Source organism: Alosa alosa, chromosome 10 (assembly GCF_017589495.1).
Source record: "Alosa alosa isolate M-15738 ecotype Scorff River chromosome 10, AALO_Geno_1.1, whole genome shotgun sequence".
In the NCBI taxonomy this organism is placed as follows: domain Eukaryota; kingdom Metazoa; phylum Chordata; class Actinopteri; order Clupeiformes; family Clupeidae; genus Alosa; species Alosa alosa.
The window spans coordinates 1,027,090-1,050,090 of NC_063198.1; the positions used below are offsets into that span (position 1 = coordinate 1,027,090).

Here is a 23,001-nt window from a genome sequence, read left to right on the forward strand (position 1 = left end):
GGTAAAAGCTTATTTTAAAAGGCATGAGGTAAAACATCTAAATGGCAGGATGTAGATTTCATATGGGAGACCACCTCAGAAAGCTGGGAGGAAGATATAGCCTGAAACTGTTGGAGGCAGCTAGGTGAAAGTTCTATCACTGAGGGATCCGAATCCGGAGGTGAGATTTGAGATTTTATTTTGTCAATTTTATCGATGAAGAAGTTGAGGAACTTCTCACAGATTTCCGTTGAAGGGGCAAGAGTAGATGACGCAGAGGCAGGATTTATAATAGAATTAATGGTATTAAATAAAACTTTTGGCTTATGATAAGCTGAGCATAATACTCAACCTTTGCTGCCTTAACAGAGTTTTGGTAGGTCTTTAGAGAATCTCTGAAAAGGTCATAGAAGACCTGAAGCTTCTCTTTTTTCCATTTGCGCTCTGCTTTCCTGCAAGATTTTCTGACAGAACGGGTTGCGGCATTTAACCATGGAGTGGTGATAGTTTTGACACGCTTTTGTTTTAGTGGGGCAGCACAGTCTAAGGTCTCAAGACAGGATGCATTAAAGAGAGTGACTAATTCTTCAATGTCAGAGCAGGTGGAAATAGCAACAGAGATAGTAGGTGAGTGAGAGAGGATGAAAGTATTAGAGAATGTTGTGGCTGTGGTGGAATTAATAGAACGGCCAAAGGAATAGGACTTAGGGGGAGATACAGGGGGACAAAACAAAATAGATTCAAATAAAATCAAAAAATGATCAGAGACCCCATCATCCATAATTTCTAAGTTGGAAACATTGAAACCATAAGACAATACTAGGTCTAATGTGTGGCCTTTCTGATGCATAGGGGCCATAACAGATTGCACAAGGTTGAAAGAGTCCACAAGGCATAAAAACTCATTAACCAAAGGTTTTGATGGGCAACAGATGTGAATATTAAAATCCCCTAAAATCATGAAATTGTCAGAGTGAGAGGCCATAAAAGATAGATCAGAAAATTCTTGAATGTAATTACAATTAAGCTTAATTTTTGGTGGTCGGTAAACTAATGCACAGAGGAGGGTGGCATTTATCTTTACAAGCTGTACCTCAAAAGTGGAGAACATATCAATTTGTACAATTCTACATTTAAAGTTGTTATTATAAACAGTGACCAGACCACCTCCATGACCAGTAGCCCTAGGGGAATTCATGAAGCTGCAGTGAGGAGGGCAGAGTTCACCAAGTGGAATGACGTCATTACCGCTGAGCCAAGACTCCGTTATAAACAAAAAGTCCAGGATCTATTTAATCTCATTCCTTATCTCAGTCAGCAGTCACCACAAACGGAAACCAATAGTTATTCCACTGCCCACTACACATTGTTATCACATATACCTAGACCCACTGTCATTATTGAAACATTTGTGATCATTAATTAACTTTTACATACTCGCCATTCCCGACCTGTCATACGACAATGTGATGTCACCGGAGTGCCTAACCATTTTGCGCGTGGTGGTTGCGGCACTAGTTGCAATACTCTCCTAAACAGAGGTGTTGCTGTTTGTTGCTGTTGTGAAAAGGCTATCGCTAACTACTTCACACCGTAGAAGAAGCAATGAAGCCGCTCTAGTTGTCATGGTGAATCAGTGAATCTGTGATCGGTGGCGGGGTCTATTTAAGGGAGCCGTGAGCGCGCACTTATCCAGGATAGGTTTCACCTGGCTTGATGAATTCGTGTCTGCTCATCCTGGCTTGCTCGTTGTGCAACCAATTAAGCCTGTGCGCTGTTGTTTTGGATTCATTGAGCGCAGCTCAGTAGCTTATCCAGGATGTCTTAATTCTGCTTTTGTGCAATAGGCCCCAGGTCCCCCTGGTTGAAAAACATCCCAAAAGAATACTTTTCTAACCCCCACAATTGAAATGGACATGGTGTCATTGGAATTTTATGCTTCTTTTTTAATGCCAATCTCAGGCCATGTCCCTGGGTCAAAATTCAGCGAAAGCTAAATTCTTTGTCCAGGTGTGCCCTTATAAAGGTTTAGCTGAGTTGTGCATGTTTGGAGAAGAGTGATCCATGATCAGCATCCAAGTGATCCATTTTGAGATGGAGTGAACATTTCAACCACCAAAACACCATCCACAATCTGGAGAATAGCTATAGAAATGTATTAGTTTTGGGTGTTTTTCAGACAATGGGACTTGGTGAACTTCTCAAAGTAAACGGTAACACTAAAACAAGGGGCAAATTGAGAATTTTGGAGGAGAAGATCAGGCTGTCTGCCGAGAGACCTGCCCCAATAGGCGGTATTGGACCATTAAACCAATTGGGTAGCCCTAAACTCCGGTACATGGGTAAATGGATGAAAAGGGGAATTCATACATTGTGATAAATAGGTCTTTCATTACAATACTCTATTTGTGTATTATTTTACAGTGGGTTCCCCATCATTGTTGGATAAATACAAACACAACAGAGAGATGTTGATGCTGCTGCCTTCTCAAAGAGACCATGCAATGTACCCCAACATTATTGGCAATGGACAGGTACCTGAACTTACCTGAACAAATCTTGAATGTGATGTCCTGTATTTGATTATATACAATGCAAAAACAATGAAAATTACCAGGTGATGATCATGTTTAGATTATTTATGGTGATATATGGAATTACTGTGTATAATAAATGCATTATTCATTGTTTCATAGCCCATATTAATAACCTTCTAGACCCAATAGAATTCTACAAAAATGCTCAGATTCATTCGTTAATAAAGGAAATATTAGCTATATATAAAGCTAATATTTTAAAAACCAAAGAATAGCTCAAAATGTATTAATAATTAGGTAACATTTTATAACAACTACACACAATTCATCATCACATTCACATCACATTGTTTGTAAAGTATTGCTCATACAATGTTTATCATCAGTAAAGCATTTATAGACACAGTTATACATTGTTTGTTTATAATGAATATGCCTATCTATTATATTAATGAATTGATTGTTTTAATAACATTGGACAGAGGTAGTGGATAAGGAGCTTGGTTAGCATGCAGTAACCTAAAAAGTTGGAGGTTCAATCTCCGGCCTCCATCATTGTGCCCTTGGCCTTTAATTTAATTAATATGTGTAGCTTTGGATAAAAGTGTCTGCTAAATAAATAGTGCAGTCATTATAAAATGTTACCAAAAATGGTCAATTATAAGATAAAGTTTATAAGCTTCAAGATAATATATAAATCTTCCAAATTATGGGTGGCCCATTAAGATCTGGCATTGATATTTTCCATAGTCCAACACAAACATAAGGGGTTTCATTACCGCTCATGTTTACCTCAGTCAGAAGTGTAATAAAATTATAATCCATGGAGGAGTCTGTAAAACTGTGCAAAGGGAGTCCAAAAAGAAGTGAAGCATCAATTCTTAGTTCTTCTTATTGACGGAGATATTGAAGTGAGTAGTATTTGCTTCCTGAATGTATCTGGCAGTGTTGGCTATATAGCAAAGGTCATGATAGACTAAAGCTATGCATTTTAAGTTTTCAGATAATCAAGAGAATTAATCCTCAATTAATGCTGGTGAATTTACGTTTCTTCCTAAGACTCTAGCCTAGAAATGGTCTTGGGAAAATTGTACCTTATATCTTGATTTTTCTTGTGCATGAGTTACAGATTACTGTACTGGAAGTAAATAGGCCAGCTATCCAGTGATGGAGGGGACTACATAATTTAGCAGAGATTTTTCTCTCATAGTTAACACTGGTGAAGCCAAAAATATGAATTAATTCCCTTATGACATAACACAGTCTTATAATTAAGAATAGGAGAAATATTGCCATCAACAAGAAATTATGCATGGTGCAAGGAGATGATGTCTTGGTAAGTAACGATAGCCAATGCTTGCAAACGCTAATGGTGTTGCTTGGCATATCACATCACAAATTAAAATAAGAAGGCAACTGAATAGTCTGTGTTGTAGTCTAGCAGAGACTGCAGTAACCTAACCTAAAATTGCTAAAACATAAGACATGGCCAAGGTCATAAGGTGTTATCATTGTGTGTGCGGACAAGTCGTCCATCTTCATGAACTGCAGGGACCACAGGATAATTTCCGTCTTATACCGGCAGACGGTTTTGCCCAGGAAGGGGGACCATCTAGGGGATCCAGATATTGTGCAAGCTAAGCTTTCTGTGCAGATTTTCTATCTGGGTGCATCCACATCTACCAGTGAAGACACTGAAGACAACATTTCGCAGTATCCATGTAACCGTAGCAACATTCATTGTGATGTGTAACCACCCGTTGCTTGATCTGTGGCCGTAAAGTTGATCGTAAATTTGGGTTTAAGTTGTGTCTTAAACCTAACGTTCGGAGTGCTTTCGTCCTCCGCAAATTAAACAGGTAGTTCCGTAGAGAGACGTTAGAATAAATTAGCGTTTGCGATTGACAACGTTGTGATAAGTAGGCTATAACACTAACTTTGCAAAGTTAACTTGAATTCATCAATTTTGAACAAAGTTGTGTAAGCTACACCGCGCCTGTTGTAGTCTGCATGAACAGTTCTTGGGGAGGTGCGGGCTGAAGCCAACCTGTTTGAGGGAGAGTGGTGCAAGGAGAGAATGCGTGCTCTGTCCTGTGCATATCTCTACCATAATGTGTCTAGGCTAATCTATATTTTCAATAAGCAAGCACTGCATGCCTATGGAAACAATAAGTCAATATATTAGAGATATCAAGAGTAACGCAGGAATGGACGTTACAGTTATTCAGTAACTGTTCAGTGCACTTAACTTCTAACTTATGGGAGTTGATCAAAACAGTTCTTTTTTGGATATATGGTAACAATGAGATATTCTGTAGCCTACTGATTATCAGTTTGTCGCATGTTTAGACCTTGTATGTGTGTTGCACATGTTGCACTTGCCGATCACGGTGGGAATTGATATGGTAGTGGACCATGATGGTCATAGAAGAAGTGAAGGAGCAGTACCCCCCAATTATGGTGGGGTAATTCGCACTCTGAGACATGTCATACATCATCCCCGATTCAGAAAATTGTCATGCTTTAAACAAAGTCTTCGAACTAGAGCGCATTGAATCAGTGCGAGCAATAGCGGAGCTAATGTATGTGTGAACCATTTTATCAGAGCGATATTGTCAACGTCAGCAAGTATTTGCATTAGATTATCATCTAATGGCATCAAAAAAGTTTACCCAAAATGAAGTGTTGGGTCTTCTATTTGCGGACCCTGATTCTGAAGGGGAATATCTGCCTTCAGAAAATGACGATGTGAAATGTGATTCGTTTAGTGACCAGGCTTCAGATGCGTCCCTGCCTTGCAATGGTGCAGCTGGACAAAGTAAGAGTTTAGCCCTACACCAAGCACAAATGTTGAATCCTTTGCCCAATGTAGATGGTCCTTTGCCCAATGTCAGAGGTGGGAACAATGTTTCACGGGGTCGGAGTGTTCATTAGGAAGTTAGCAGGCGTGTTAGTGGTGTGGCGAACGAGGCTGGAGGTAATGTCCATGTAGCGCTAGCTGCTTTGTCTTCTGACCGCGTGCCTCTCCGCAATCGCGGCGACAGTAACATGGTGGAGCCTTTGTCTAATGCCACTGGGTATGTTAGACGAGGTCGAAGTGTTCATAGGACAGTTAGGGGAAACGTAGATGCAGTGTGGGGAGTCACAATGAGAATGACAGTAGGCCTAGTCTGAGCTGTGCAAATTCTCTCCACTCGGCGCGTGCGCGAGGCAGATCTGGCCGTGCTGCTCACAGCAGGAGCAGAGGCGGTGTGACACGGGGCAGGGGAGCCATTAGGCTATGCATAGTCTATCGCAATATGATGGGAATGCCGGGCCTATGGATAGGGAGTCATTATCTCTACAGCAAAAGGCACTCTAGTTTGGAGACTTTGTTTAGAAGGGCAGACGTGGCATACTGGTTAGCGTTTCGGACTTGTAACCGGAAGGTTGCCGGTTCGAACCCCGACCAGTAGGCACGGCTGAAGTGCCCTTTAGCAAGGCACCTAACCCCTCACTGCTCCCCGAGCACCACTGTTGTTGCAGGCAGCTCACTGCGCCGGGATTAGTGTGTGCTTCATCTCACTGTGTGCTGAGTGTGTTTCACTAATTCACGGATTGGGATAAATGCAGAGAGCAAATTTCCCTCACAGGATCAAAAGACTTATACATAAATTCTTTTTTTTTTTCAGCCATTTATTAGTAATGATTTACACTGTTGATTTACTATCTATTTCCCTGACCATTTAGTAGTGTACAATAGTATGTGTTTTTTTGTGTGTGTTCATGTCCTTGTGATGTGTATGTCAGCTAAAAAAACCAACCAAAAAAACATCAACAAAAAGAAAAAAAATACTAACATTGTCTCTCGTCTTGTATGGTCATCTCACTCCTGATCTGTGCCTTGAGTGGCAAGTGAGCTTTTGAACTAAACAGGTCTTGTCTACTTGTGTTTGTGTGTCATATGAATAATATGTGCCCCATACTGTACATGGAATCAGAGTGCCTACTGTATGTAGTAAATGGAAAATCTCTACAGCAAAAGGCCTGCCTACCGCTACATGCATTCAGTTTGTTTCTGCTATTTATTAGTAATGATTTATACAGTTTGTTTACTACTTACTATTTACCCGAGCATTCAGTATTGGGTAACACTCCATAATAAGGTGCCATAACAAATAGCAAACTAGTAATTACCTAACCCTTTGTTGATATTTGTTAATTGTTAATAGTTTTTTCATCATTAATTAAATATTAGTTGTTTGCATAAAATCTGTTGTTAATGTTTTAGCAAATCTATTAACTAATATTTTATTAATATGTGTTAATAGTTGCAGTATACTATACTGTAGTATTTTTGGCACTAATTAACAGTTATTTCTTACATCATTTAAATGTTAAATGTTTATTTGCAAATTATATGTTAATAGAAAAGTTAATGACATTAACATTATTGCATGACAGAGCAGAAGTGGGGCTTTCCAAAGAGACTACACACTTGTCTGTATGATCAAGTATGAAAATGAAAAAAAAAATCATGAAATTAAATCAAATTGCATCATATTTACAGTCTATACTTCTCTGCGTTCACCTGCGCACCCATTACTCTCGTTTGAATTACTCGCGAACCCGTGATCGCATTGATATGGCAAGCAAATCAGATGAAAGAGGGGACACAGGGCTATCCATTGGTACCATGTTTATCGATCCTTCTGGCTTATAAAAACAGACGAAGTGACAGCATGTCAGATGAAACAGGAGACTCAGAGCTATAATTTGATACCAAGTACATCCTTCTGGGTTATAAAACAGATGAAGTGACAGCAAAATAATAACTTCATATAGCTGGACGTTTTTGTCTGTTCTTGTGGCAAAGCATGTTTATAATCCAACGCTATTGTGTGTTTCTCTAGTGAAAAGCATGTTCATATTCCGGTTTTGAGATCCTAGCAAATTCCTGCATGGCATCCAATTCAAGGCTCACATTGCATCCCAATTTGTTCAACAAATAAACACCTTTTTTGCCTTTACTTTGTTCATGGCAATGCAGTAAAAAGTTAAGAATTATTATGACTGCATACACATAGGCACGCAGGCTAACACGCAACCTTGGGTCAAGTCAGGTCAGATCAGTTCGTGTCACAGATATGGAGCGCAGAAAAGTCATTTTTCATCACTAAATAAAAAATGGCATTTATTTCCGTAAATCACACAGCACATATTTCTGTAAATTGCTCAGCCCCAGAGTATCCCTGCAACATGGCAATTATATTGCCCGATTCAGAACAGTCTGCCCTACACACACATGAAGTGCATGTAGAGCTGTGACCTTGCTGTGGTGAGATACATGTCGAAATATAAGAATTTTATAATACACTTTTTATATTTGAATTCTTTAAAAATCAAAATAAAGTCAATGCCAATGCAACCAATGCAAGGACAAAACGCAGCAGAGCTGCAGTATAGCGTTTCTCCAAAGGGGGCTCCAAAACACCAATATCAATAAAGCTGCTGAATTACGGCAAAAATCTAGCCTGGGTTTTCCCATGCTGCCTTTCGCGTGCGATTTTATTCACGCTGCTAGGCAGCCTGGATACCATGGAACAAATGTTCGCCTTAGTTAGGGGACCAATCACAGAACGGAGGGAGGGCAGGAAGACGATGACGACACAACGAAGCCGTTATGAGCTACGTACAGACCAGGGTTTCCGTTGTCCGGTAATTACCGGACATTGGCCGGATAAAAAATGAAATGTCCGACAAAATTAGATCTCTCCGGTCAAATTGTCCGATTGAAATTGGCTAATAATCCCGCCCACTAACGCAATCTGAATTTGAGAATAAGCCTTAATATGTAAACCTATATTATACGTCCTCTGGCTATGCTTTTAAATGAACAGGCTCGTTTGAAAAGTAAGCTATTAAACAACACGAATAGCGGATAATTTCTGGCACAATTAAACGGTATATTGAACCGCGGTCGAAAGAAAAAGAAACTAAACATTTCCCAGAATAGGAAACATTTCTTAATTTATTGTTTTCAAATAAAGAGGCATAGCATTAGGGGGTAGTGGTGTAAGCGCTCATTCTTGTGTGTGCGCATCTGTGTAAGTTAAACAGTCACCACTGGAGATAACGTGGGTAGCAGCAACTAGGGTTGCAAAATTCCGGGAATTTTCAAAGTTGGAAACTTTCCATGGGAATTAACGGGAATATATGGGAATTAACAGGAATAAACGGGAATTAATGGGAATAAACTGGGAATTTTTAATATGGCATGTTAGTCTATAACAGGGAACTTAAATGTAGTGGACAAAACCCCATCTTGCAGCATAATATTAGTTAAAACAACCTGATTTAATGCAATTTCAGTCAAATTTCTACCCTGCACATATGTCAATCACATGCACACAGCAATCGGCATAGGCTGCTAGACATAAAGGAAACCTATGGTGCGTTCATATGCATGGGGAAATTTTTTTTTCCAACCAATCGGATTTTGTTGTTGAGTGGTGTAGTGTATCTTGGGCAGTTCAGTGTTGCTAGTTTAGCACACTAGTAAACCATAGGCAGAGAATGGGATCCCCGCTAGCATGCTAGCTAGCTTTGTATGCTAAGCTAAGCAAAAATCCGAACATACAAACATATTGCTTATTACGAAACAAAATGTTAATGTTTGTATGTGAAACAGTTTGTATGAATTACCCAAAATTCCATGTTAATTTCCGTAAATTCCCATTAATTCCCATAATTTCCTTTAATTCCATGAAAGTTTCCAATTTGGAATATTTCCAAAATTCCCCAGCTTAACTTCCCATGGTAAATTTCCGGAAAGTTTCCAGAAATTTACCGGAAATTTTCCGCCCCTTTGCAACCCTAGCAGCAACAAACCTTTTTAAAACAACGAACGAAGCGGACTCTTGCTGTCCATGAAAATATACTGGCTAGATCTTGTTAGGCATGTTTAAGTTAGGCTAATGAACATGTTGCATTCTATACAGCCTGATTATGTCATTCTTTAAGCTACATAGCCTGTCTCTAGTTTTCCTCAATTTGACTAATTAAGAAGGGATAATAGGGTATTTGACCGGCATATCATCAAAATGTCCGGAAAACGAAACCTCTGACAGTCACTTTGACCGGCACCATTTTTTTCTAGCGGAAACTCTGGTACAGACGCATTTGATAGACATTCGTAGCGCCCAATAAACGGCTCTGGGCATTCGTAAACCACGTTTCAAATACGAGAAAATGAACGCCTAGTTCCCAGACCCCATCTCAATGAGATGAGGTCTGACGTTAGCCAGGCTAGCAAAAATCACATACAAACACTAAACTACATTTCTAACTCTGTTACACGCCCCTCCCCTGAATTTCACCAAATTCAAGCAGCAACCAAATAGTACTTCCAAAGGCAAAGAGTACACTACTTTCAAAGACTAGGCAGTCACCAATTACAGGACAGCCAACCACAAAGGTATCCAATAAAGAGGAAGGGCTGTATTTTGGGCACCAGCGCATGGCGTAAAGTTCGTTATTCACCCGCGCAAAGTTGAATTCGGTATTTTGCACATTTATTTTTTAAGCATTGCGCCCGCCTGGCGCGTTGTCTAAAAATATCTATCATACTATCATATCTACAATAGCTATCATACACCACCTAAACCTGGTCAGAAGTCAATGGCGAGTTGTTCATATGCTATTTTAAGAGCGCATGTCAGCATGTCATAATGGCAGGTGCACGCACCATCCTTCTATCATTCATTAACGCACACCAGCGCACATCCATGCAAAGCATTACAAATTGCACGATTACAATGGGAAACATAATTAGAATAAAGATATTACGAAATACTGTACATCTCATGATGAGTAGTTATTCACCATCATTTGCAAATTGGTAATGACGGTTAAAAGTGATTAGGGAGAGGTGAGAGACACGTATGGAGCACAGCTGAAGACGCACTGTCATGAGATATAAGCAACTCCTCTGCAGGATAAATGTTGTTTTATTCAGTCATTTGAGCAACATTAGGGTAAGTGTTGCTTTTTCCAGCCTATGTTTTCGGTGGTAACCCGTTGTCAGTCAATAGTGAAAGTAACTGCATATAACTATCTTGTCGTTGACTGACTCCTTGGTGAAGTTAGTTTCACTTTGCCAATGAGTTCAAATAATAGACGAGTGCAAATGTGTGAAGGCTGTGCTAGGTTTTAGTAAAGCATGGTTTAAGAATGACTATTCCATACAGTCTCGCAAGCAGCCTCCTTCAAATGCGCCGTTGAATGCCAAAATACCGATGCATTTATTTGACATATCGCGCGTTGCGCCGTTAAAGGTTTAAAATGATGTTACGCCCCAAACACACCCATATGACTGATTAAAAAACCTAGGAACACCTTGTTGCACCATGCGCTCCACGTTTGATACGGAAACCCCTCCCAATGTGAACTGGACATCCTACTAAATTTGAATAGACTTTTGACGAGTGACGATGCACTTTAGAATGTCATGGTAGGGCCCGAAGTGGAAGAAGAGCACAAACTCTCACACAACCAACCACTGGCAGTAGGGTGCCTTATACACCCCACAAGACCATAAAGCCATAAAGCCATAAACCATAAATTCCATAAATTCTCCACAAAGCTAATCAGAAAAGCTAGATAAATAATAATATGTCATTAACTTTTATATTAGCATATAGTTTGTAAATAAACATTTAACATTTAAATGATATAAGAAATAACTGTTAATTAGTGCCAAAAATATATTTAGCTAACTATTAACATATATTAATACAGTATTTGTTAATAGATTTGTTAAAACATTAACATACAGATTTTATGCAAACAACTAATATTTAATTAATGATGAAAAATCTATTAACTTGTGCCAAATAGATATTTTAGTAACAATAAACAAATATTAACAAAGGGTTAGGTAATTACTAGTTTGCTATTCATTATGGCACCTTATTATGGAGTGTTACCCAGTATGGTGCAATATAGCATACAGAAGGTGAGGGACATTTTGGGGGGAAAGAAGTGCTGCATTTTATCATTCAAACATGTGAAAATGTAATCCCTACATAAACTTTGGGTCATCCTTAATGTTTCTCTCATTTACAGAAAGTCTTTATTTCTTATCACTTTTAAGATAAAGCCTTTTGAAATTAAGATGTCAAAATCGAACGTTTCGAAAGGGTTAAAACGCCTAAAGGGTTAAAACACCTTGATTGGAGCTGGAACTTCCATTATATGGTATAGACGTAAATATAATGGATAATAAAGTATCATGTACAATATAGTGTCTTAAAGAACCTGTTTTGTTTGATTAGTATGCAATATATGCCATGTGATGAAACTTTTACAGCCAACCAACCTCCAACGGGCATTGTTCCATCAGGTGATCGGTCCATGCAAGCCTTGCAGTGATCCCAATCTCTCTGTAGCAGAAAAAGGTAAACTTCCATTTTTATTACAATATGCTTTGCTGAATTCAAAAATATTATTGGTTGACAAGCTCTCTATAATCATGTATTGCTTTCTGAAGTTCTGCACATGCATGAAGCACCTTTATGTTTTTGACAGCTTTGAGGCATGTCAATCAATTTGTTAATATTAATGCAGTAGTAAGGTATTTTGTTCCTAAGTAGTGAGGTAACTACTCTACCTCTAGTCACTCTCTTAAAAAGTCTCTATGCTTGGACCAGAGGTGTTCGGGCCAATCAAGTCATTTGGGCAGGCATTATAAGAGTATGGACAGATGAGCAACAATGCCTAGTCATTCACATAACCTGAGTGCTAGAGTTGATTTTGTTTACAACAAAATGGCTGTTTTAAAAAAAATGTATTTTTTTTTTATTTTATTATTATTGCATCTATTGTACAACATATTGTCAGTGCAATAATAATAAAGAGAAAAACAGCAATGCAGGCATTTGTTGAGAATAATGATGTTTTGGCTGTTCTCCCTACAGAATAATTGTGTTGCTCTTATTGGTTAGGTCTATCCAATGGACCAATCAGATTGTCCAATTTTCTGAAGCTCTGTCTGTCTGCTCCCACATTTGTTCCACAAACAAATCAAGTTATGATATACTATTAGCAGGTGTGTACAGATATCAATCACTTTAATTATAACTAACAACATGCAGCAGAATAAGTTAATAAAAGGATTAATGGAAACTGAAGTGGCCATCATATGTGCCTGTAAGCAGCCTATCTTACTGCTGGTGATGGAATCTCCTGTTCCTAGATTGACACTTTGTACTGAAAGTTAACAGTTGTAGCTATTGTATTGTACCCTTCTGAGTGGTATACACATTTCAATTGCCAAATCAGATGCATATCATAGGCTATGTTTTTGGAGAAAGGAATGGCTTGGAAACCCACTTTATGTTACTTAGCCTATTTTCTACAGTAACATCACAGTGAGTGTAAAGAGCTCTATATCACAAAAAAGGCAGTAGTGTGTAAAAAGCAGTGGGTCGTTCTCAATAACGCTTGACATGGGAAAATTACATTTCAATAATAAGAGAGACATTCATGTCAAACTATGCAGCGAAATTCATCGGCTAAAACTTTTTCTTGAGTAGTTTAACCGAGATGATAACCAAATTCACATTTTTAAAGCAAAATCCTGAAATATATTGGGTGGGACAAACACCACTGTTTTGAATATTGGATGGGACATATCCGACCCATCCCAACCATAAATAATAAGGCCTATGTCCAAATCAGAGGTTCAGGATTTGGAGGGTTAGCCTCAGCCAATTAGCATCACAATTGGCCGCCAACATTTTTAAAAACATAGTGTTGGGCCCACTTCCGGCACCAAATTTTAAGTGCTGATTGGTGGATACTCTCTTACGGAGTTTTGACCTACTGCCTGGTTTAGGATGTATTTATATTAGTATATGTAAATAAAAACTGATTAAATGTCATCATATTATTAATGTTTACATTGTTAACCCTTAGAACCCGATTGACGCAAAGTGCGTCAAAAAACACACCCTTTTCTCTGTTACATTGCTCCGGAACTGTTCATCACAGCTTTATTGCGTGACAGAGCAGAAGTGGGGCTTTCCAACGAGACTATGCACTTGTCTGGACCATCATGAAAAATCATGAAATCAACTTGCATCATATTTGCATCATATTTACAGTCTATACTTCTCTGCGTTCACCTGCGCATCCATTACTCTCGTTTGAATTACTCGCGAACCTGTGATCGCATAAATATGGCAAGCATATCAGATGAAAGAGGAGACACAGGGCTATCCATTGGTATCAAGTATATCGACCCTTCTGGGTTCTAAAAACAGACAAAGTGACTGCAAAATAATAACATCATGTACAAAAACCAACGCTGCACACCCATTACTCTCGTTTGAATTACTCGCGAATTTTGATTGCATGTGTGTTGAAATGTAACAGAGTACAAATACTTCATTACTGTACTTAAGTAGAAATTTCACGTATCTGTACTTTACTTCGCTATTCTATTCATGTCACTTTTACTCCACTACATTTCCTAGATAAAATGTATACTCTTACTCCGTTATATTTCCACTAACCATATTCGTTACTCGTTACTAAAACATAAAATTAGAAGAAATGTGTGCAACTGCAATAAGGAAGGTTTGGTGGCGGCTTCACTTTTGGGCCGGTCAAGGAAAAAAAATTATTGACATTTGTCACGTTAGTCTATCTTTTCTTAAAGTAGGCTATACACGTTCCGCATTCTGTGCATGACACCAATGCCTCTGCATGGGTTGTAGCCTACGTGAGGCAGTTCTCCCCTCCCAAAAAGAGTTGGTTGGTTGGGTCCGTCTTTTCCAAAAAGTTTTCTCAGATACAGATAGCCGAGCCGGTCCTACAGTAGTCATAAGCATCAGGAAGGATGGACGGTAGAAAGAGACCTGGGCCCAGTTTCCCGATAACGATGGAGACACGCTGTTAAGAGGGTTTTCTACGATTCATCTTACGATCATTCGTTTGGTTTTTCCGACTGTTTCCCGAACATGCTCGTAGCGTGAACACGCATGCACTGCTCTTAACTCATTGAATGCCAAGCTGTTTTCGGAAGCTTTGTCCTAGAGTGCCAGCAATCTAGACCATTGTTGATGATTTTTGCACAGCCACAGCATATTCTGTGTTATAGCTATGAACACATACAATGGCTCGTTTGAAAGGCGAGACTTTAAGCTCTCAGTGGGTGCAAACCGTGTATTTCTACACGCCTCTGTTCCTGAGAAATCCAAAGCTAAACAGTGGCTAGTTTTTATCAAAATCCCTGTTTTTTTTCTAGAAATGGAGATATTGCGTCTTTTATAAGTCACCATCACCGACATATTCGGCACTCTGGCAAGGGCGTGCCCTCTTGCAAAGCCTTGACTTCGCCTACAACCCACTCCGCTAGGCCCGGCTCGTGGTGGAGATGGAACTCCCTCCTCAGCACGGTGTTCAGTCACTCCTTGTAATGTTTTTGACCTGTCGTGGTCAGAGTCATCTTGTCTTAGTAGAAAGGTGGACTCATCCAGCGTTGTCTGGCGAAAACGCACCTGCTGCAATATCTTTTTCTTCGACTTTTTTCATTTCTCCCTTCAGCACCTGAGAAATGTTGCCTGCAAAGTTTCTGGGAAGAGATCTAACGAGACCTGCCACCTAGTGATAAACCCACGAAAATAAATTACCTGATTTTGACCTGGCGTGCATGTCACTGATAGGCTAATCAGTGACTGATTCGAAACAAAGTGGCAACCATCAAAAGCCGAGTTAAGACCAAACGTCCAGATAAAATGTCCAGATTTTGCGTTTTCATGAATTTTCGATCGTCATATATTTCATTTCCATTCATCACAGAGTTCCCAATCACATCAAAATCACATATAAGGTGTGTTAGAGTGTCTAGTTTCGTAATTTAAAAAAAAAGCTAAAAACGTAATATTACGTTTTTGGCACTCAACGCATGGGAAGGAAAAACGTAATATTACGTTTTTGGCACTCAATGAGTTAAGATGCTCTTAAAGAGACACCAGGCAAGCCTGATGCTTTTTCTCTACAGCTCGGTCTGAAGCTCTTTTCCTTTTCTTTGCATCTTCTGTCAAGGGTTTTCGCTGCTTCTTTGTCGGCTCAGCCATTATACACACGTTTGCAACAATTGCTAGCGTTGTTAGCCTGCCTCTGTGCTGTGGATGCAAGATGTAAACTGATCCTGCTTCGGTCGGCGGGTACGATACACTGAACTTGCAAGCGGGATATTCTTCCTACAGGCAGTAGGGGCGGGCGAGAGAGTCTTCATTCGCCCTGTAATGAGTCATTTAACCATATACCGACTTACGAAGATGAGTAATTCATACGAAAACGTTGCCTGGTGTCCCTTTAAGGGGAGCTGAAATATCCTCTGATTTGATGGTGATGTCAGGTGACTGCACGTCACAGCTATAGGCCTACCGTTTAAACTTAGGATCTACACATTAATTTGACATCTGCATGTAAGCATCCCAAGTATAGGTTATATACCACACAGACATAAATAATTGTAATTATTTTAAGATTAGATTGTTGCACCATGCAATAATTTTTCGCGGTGTCACTTAAGAACACGTTTGAAGATAAGAAAGAAGTCGAGTAAGAAAGTGAGGAAATGTGTAGATTTTGATGCAGTAGCCTACAGACTAAACCACATGTTGCTTTCTCTGCTTTTTACCTCATAGGCCTAATAATAGCCTTCACTTAGCAAAGATAATGGCAAACTATTCTGGCAACGTCTCGTTTCATAACTTGATTGCGTTTTTGTCCGCTTTTCATCACATTATTATGACCATTAAATGTAAGCTATGCTATTTAATTTGCACGCTAAAATCTGATTCATCACAGGGAAACACAATAAAGAATGGGAACGGACGTTGGATTATGTATTCTAAGTTGTAATTCCTCTGTATCTCCTGTTGGTGACCTCAGTGAGAAGTACTGTTAAGACGCTCTTAGCCGGTAACGAGAACTCTGGAGCACTCGTAGATCTACGAGTGTTTTCACGACGTTCTTAAGCTACGATGGTTTGGGAAACAGTTGGCAAATCTTAAGACGTTCGTAAGAGGGAATTTACCACGCTCTTAGGCTTAAGATACTTTTGGGGAACTGGGCCCAGGAGGGACTAAAACGGCCAGGTAGAATGCTGCTAAATGTGTCAAGCTTTCAGATTACAGACAAAAGTGGCAACTGGTTAAGAGAGAGCCTAGGCAATGATTATTAGCAATGTAATTATTGGGCTAATATTGGACGTTGTAGCATTGTCAAGCAAGAAGATATGGGAACCCTGAATATGCTTTATGCTTTACTATAAGAAATCCAAAATAAAGTTCACAATAAAAGTTCAAAATAAAACTGCTTGCTTTTAAAAAAAAATACTTTTACTTCAAATACTTAAGTACATTAAATATCAGAAAATTACTTTTGATACTTAAGTTCAGTATATATCAGATACTTTAAGACTTTTACTTAAGTAATATTCTGAAAGGTAACTTTCACTTCTACCAAAGTCTTTTTCTAGTACGATACTTGTACTTTTACTCAAGTATTGCTTTCTAGTACTTTATACAACACTGATTACATGTCAGATGAAAGTGGAGACATAGAGCTATCATTTACATACATTGTTACATACATTGTTCTGGGTTATAAAACAGACAAAGTGACAGCAAAATAATAACTTCATATAGCTCGACTTACCCCACGTTTTTGTGTGTTTTTGTGGCAAAGCATAATCCAACGCTATCATGTGTGGCAAAGCAAGTTCATAATCCGGTTTTGAGATCCTAGCGAATTCCTGCATGGCATCCAATTCAAGCTCACATTGCACCCCAATTTGTTCGACAAAGAAACACCTTTTTTGCCTTTACTTTGTTCATGGCAATGCAGTAAAAAGTTGTTGTAGACCAGTGTTTCTCAAACTGTGGTCCGGGGACCACTAGTGGTTTGCAAGCTATCCCAAGTGGTCCGCAAGCAGACGTGGTAAAATATAATATAGATGAGTTGTTTGCAATATTGAACCAACTTGTATGTAAATTCAAACAGTTCTGCAACATGCCTATGTATGCTACGCCAGTTTAAATCATATGAATCCTCTGACACAATAAGCAAGGTGAGGCCTATTGTGTAATATACTGTTGAAGTACGTCTACTCTTCTTTTTTTTTTAGCTAGGTGGTCCGTGAGGTTTTTTTTCATTGGTTAAGTGGTCCTTGGTCTGAAAAAGTTTGAGAAACACTGTTGTAGACAATCATCATGAGTGCACACACAGGCTTACAAGTCAAGTCAGGTCAGATCAGTTCTTGTCACAGATATGGAGCGTAGAAAGGTAATTTTTCATCACTAAATAAAAAAATGGCATTTATTTCTGTAAGGCGCAAATCAAAATCAAATCAATGCAAGTATTGATAAATTAAATGGTGGCAGATCTGGGTAGCCTAGACTCTGCTGGAAAAAAACAATATATAGCATGTGTGTATGGCACTTACCATGACCAGGATAAATGCTTCTAACTAAAGGTAATGAAAATGCCCTTAAGTGCACCGAAGCGCACTAAAACATTTTCCTTGTAGACATACCCATGGTTACACTAGGCAGGCAACTGTGCTCTGTTCCCAGACCATGCTTTCTCTGTCTATGATCTGCAGGCTTATAGGGCCTCCGCGACAAGGAGATTGCTTGTCAGTCCGCGGATAATGTGCAGCAATTGAATAGTAGCCTATGGAACCGCGGACCAAAAGAAAAATAAACAAAACATTTTCCTGATTACAAAATATTTCTTAATTTTCTCGCAAATAAAGAGACATGCAATTTGGGGGTAGTGGTGTCAGCGCTCATCCGGAGATGGCGTGTGTAAGCAACAAACAACGTTATTTAAAACAATGAATGAAGCGGGTCTTGCTGTCCATGAAAACAACATAGAGACTTCCAAAAATGGAAATAACAGGTCTTTGAATTCACACAAAAAATTAGAATGTTGTAGGCTATAGCCTAAGTTAAAAGTTGAATGGGCATAAGTCATGACTTGTTGAAACAGAGATAAATATCGTAGCAAATAGCCTATGGTGATGACACAGTAAACATTTAGCCTACCGGTAATTCACTCTCGCTGAAGTGAAGGCAGAACGGGCTGTTGTAGGAAGCAAAAAAAATAAATGAAACCCTACAGCAAGTAGCCTGCCTTGGTAGGGACGTTTGAACCATGTAAATCTGACATCAAATCAACTGAAACACTTCAAAATAAACGTTCAAATAAATCCCAGAGTTCGGTTTCATTAAGGTTGCATTATTTACCTAATTTACATCTGCATGGGATGACTTTTTTTTACTGGAAGGGACCGAAATCCTATTTTTAATCTATTTCCTTACGTTTCAGGCCTACCCGCGCGCGCCCTTTTCCTCCTCTCTCAGGTTTAACTATTTTAAGGCTATTTCGCATAGGCTAGGCTACTCAATGGTGCTATTTCACACGCATTATAGCAACCCCCACTCACCGGGGCTAGGTGGAAGGTGTTAATAGCCGATTGGCGTAGCCAATAGTGGACTAGGGCTGTCAAAATTGCTCAAAAATGACGTTCCAATTTTCCCTCTAAAATGTATTCATTTTTATTTATTTGTTTACGTTTATTTGACAGGGACAATGCTCATATCTATATACAGTAATTGGGCCAGATTAAAGCCACAAGGCTAATTTACATCTGTTGTCCCTGGATAGGAGTTGATGTTAATCAAATTAAAAGACAAAGTGTATGAGTGGGGCCAATGACCCAACACACACATCACAGTGATATGTACAGAGTAATAACATTGAGTAATGAGATGGAAAATAAAAACATGAAATAAGATGAACATAAACACAAAGACAAGAATCAATGACTAGAAATGTTCACAACGTTGGTTTGCTTTCAACCATTTCTTAAGGCCTAATTAATGACATGGTGGTAACACAATATGAGATGTGTGTTAAAATCATAGAATGGAAATAAAGTATAGCTGCCTCTGTAGTCATCTGATTTCTAATCAGCTTAAAATTGAAGAGATTCCTTTTAACTCTTCCATTTACTTTTTTGATATGTTTTTTTTAAAAGTCAGATTTGAGTCAACAACGACCCCTAAGTATTTAAAATCATCTACTACTTGGAGTTTTTGACCCTTAACAACTATGTCAGGCTGTTGCGTAGTGCTTTTTCGTGATGAAAAGTACATGCAAACTGTTTTTGAAGTGTTTAATGTTAAACAAGAGTAATCCAGCCAGTTGACTATTTTGTTCATTGCTCCTGTGAGTTTGTATGCCGCTTGTTGTTTTGTCTTTGCATGAACATAGATAACTGTGTCATCAGCATACATTTGGATGTTAATGCCTGGGCATACTGAAGGAAGATCATTAATATATATACTGAACAATAGTGGACCTAGGATTGAACCCTGAGGCACTCCTACTGAACATATATTCTCTTTGGAAAATGTGCCATTAATTTTAGTGCAATTCTTCCTTCTCATCAAGTATGATGTAAACCATTTGATTGTGTCAGCTGAGATGTTATGAGTGGACAGTTTAGAAACTAAAACATTGTGGTTTACGGTGTCAAAGGCTTTCTTCAGATCCAGAAATATTGCTCCAACTACTCCCCCATTGTCTATTTCAGTTCGTTTACAAAGTAGCATAAAGCATAAAGCACAAATCTGTGGAGTGATTTGACCTGAACCCAAATTACACGGCATGCAATGGAATATGACATGAATTGAGATGGGCAGTGAGTTGGTTTGCTACAACCCTCTCAACTACCTTAGAGATAATTGGGAGTATACTTATGGGCCTGTAATTTGCCACATCAGTAGGGTCCCCAGCCTTGAATATAGGTGTCATCACAGCTGTTTTCCAAACATTAGGAAACAGACACTCATTAATTGACATATTGACTAGGTGTGTGATGGGTGTACATACATTACACTTGAAGAGGGAGGAATCTAGTCCATAAACATCCTGAGCCTTAGAGCCTTTGAGATTGGTCAAAATTTTGGTTATCTCTTCTTCATTTGTCTCTTTAAAACTAACAACTGGGTATTCGTAGTTAGGTGGAGTGATGAGCATGGTTCTATCACCAAAAGTTGTTAACTGCTCAACTCTAGAAATGCTTCCATTAATGCTTAACTCTAAAGGCTGGTTTCCTTTCCTTACTTTCTTTGACATTGTATTTAGGTGTTTCCATATTTGTTGGCCATTACCTCTGGCCTGATTGATGAGATCAATAAAAAAGTTTGCTTTGGCTTTACGGAGCGTATTTACTACCTTATTTCTCAGTCCTTTAAATATTGAAATAAACACATTCAAATATATTTAAATATTTAGTCTATATTATTTGCGCATTATGTCAATGACGCGCATCACATCATCTGTTTTTAACTTTTTGGAAACTTTTGAATTAACTGAAAGAAGCTAAATATTTTTCATTAGTTTTGGAAGTTTATTTTTACGTAGCCTACAATACGTAGCCTACAATTAGCCTACTCCTTTTGAAACAATGAGTGAGCAGGCCACGCATTTGTATGGTTATATTGCTTGACAGGGGAAGGATCCCAAGCAGCTTTCAGCCATAAGGCTACTTTGAGAACATTTCCTAATTCACCCGGCACTGAAATGTTGAAAACGATTTCGGCATACAAGCAGTTTAAGTAAATGTAATTTTCGTTGTAAACAAATGGGCCACTTGGTGAGGCTTGGCCTCACAGATGCGCTCGTGCCTTCGATGGCAAGAAAAATCTTCATGTTATAGGCCTATTAACTGACTGCCCGATTCACGTTGGCTGGGGGGCAGGGGGGCCCACCAGACATTTGTGCCCAGGGGTCTATGAATTGTTAATCCGGCCCTGCCCCCAACAAATCGCACCTTTCCACCACTGGGACAGCTTAAAAGAAGTCGAGAGGACTCCTAACTCACTAAGACCTATTCACAAACCGCTTTTTGTGGCATTTCACGTTGCGATGTTTTGGAAATCCTCTGGGGCTACATGAGCTTCCAATCGCGAGGAAACAATTTTGCATTGGCATAACTAACTGATGCAATAACGCCACCAACAACAACCAAAACTAGGCTACTCATTGTCAACATGTAAATTAAATGTAACGTTATTGTGAATCAAATTAATATGTTCTCCTCTTTGCAAACATAGGCATAGGCTATGGTGAAAGATTAATTTAATAATGTTACAAAGATACGGCATCAATCCGTATGTTTCATTAGGCTACTAGACTATTTGTTTTGCCTTACTCTTGATTCATTTAGGCTAGGCCTTTTTAATCAGTTATTCATCATCTTCTGTCCTTGTGTAGCGCACGCATTCTCAGACCTGTCACCTGTCCCTCATCATTGTAAGGGAGGTGTTTGGAATCATTCCCGCGTTACAATCATCAGCCAATTAAGGTGGTCACTTCAGTCAAGCTCGAGTAATGACATCATCCATAGCAACGAAGACTCACTCTTAGTTTAGGAGTTGTGTTTTTCCTTACTAAGAGTAGGTCTGAGAGGCTTTGTGAATAACTTTTAAGAGAAAACTCCTAGCTAAAATCTTTTAGTGCGATTTAGGAGTACTCCTAGTGGGAAGATAAAAGGCTTTGTTGAATATGGCTCCTGGTGTCTAACCCAATGCATAGCCCATTTACAGTTTACACAAAATAATGGTCGAATATTACTGATGATATTTCATTGCTATTTAAGAACATGCAGTGCGCGTAGGGCACCAAAAACATCTTGCTCGTAAAAAATCATCATACGGGTCTGTTATTTAGCCTACTTACTGTAGGCTGCGCAAACCACAGGCCTTTATTTTGGGCAAGCATGCATTCGAGGCAGGCCTTATTTCATAAGGCTTCTGTTGAAGAATTTTATATAAAGCCTGCGCTAACAGTTGTCCTGCCCCCGCTACCACAGCTGTGTGAGCGTGTCCCTGGAGAGTGTGGCATGCTCACGCGTTATGTCTCCTTCTTGCAAACTTGACTGTAGCGAAACCATTAATGAAAGCAAAGCAACTATTTACGTCTTCATAAAATAACAACTTGCCAGATATGCCTTAATGGACAATAACGTAGACAGCAAATTAAGATATTTTTTCGTTTTATGGAGCGACACCGGTATCAAAAACAGATTTCGATTTTCGTTAACCACTGTGTAGCTAAGCCTTATGCCATACCCAAGTAGCCTAAATCAAGGTCATTTTTAATCATTCATGATTTATTTTGTTATTGAATTCATAGGCTGGGATTCCTCTCTGCAACAATTATGTTTAAAGGTAGCCTCCTGTTTTTTCAGAAGGGGCGGCAGGCAGGCTACTGACAGAGCGACGTACAGTGGCAGAGCGACGCACAGGGGCTGAAAGTGGTACTAAAGTTTCATGCAACTTCATGTCACGTAATGCGCGAATGAAGTGGCCATTTCAAAGTAATGCCCACTGTACATGCAATATCTTTACATCAACAC

At 39.1% G+C, this 23,001-nt stretch overlaps 1 protein-coding gene across 4 annotated transcripts in view; it reads left to right on the plus strand.

The window, feature by feature from the left end:
- dock3 (dedicator of cytokinesis 3) overlaps positions 1-23,001 on the plus strand; it is a 557,701-nt gene that overhangs the window by 512,214 nt on the left and 22,486 nt on the right. For 3 of the 4 annotated variants that reach the window (XM_048254373.1, XM_048254374.1, XM_048254376.1), the window contains 2 exons: positions 2,404-2,513; positions 11,866-11,953. In XM_048254373.1, coding sequence (XP_048110330.1) covers positions 2,404-2,513; positions 11,866-11,953 — 198 coding nt within the window. The remainder of the gene's footprint in view (positions 1-2,403; positions 2,514-11,865; positions 11,954-23,001) is intronic. The other variant, XM_048254372.1, reaches the window with a different exon arrangement.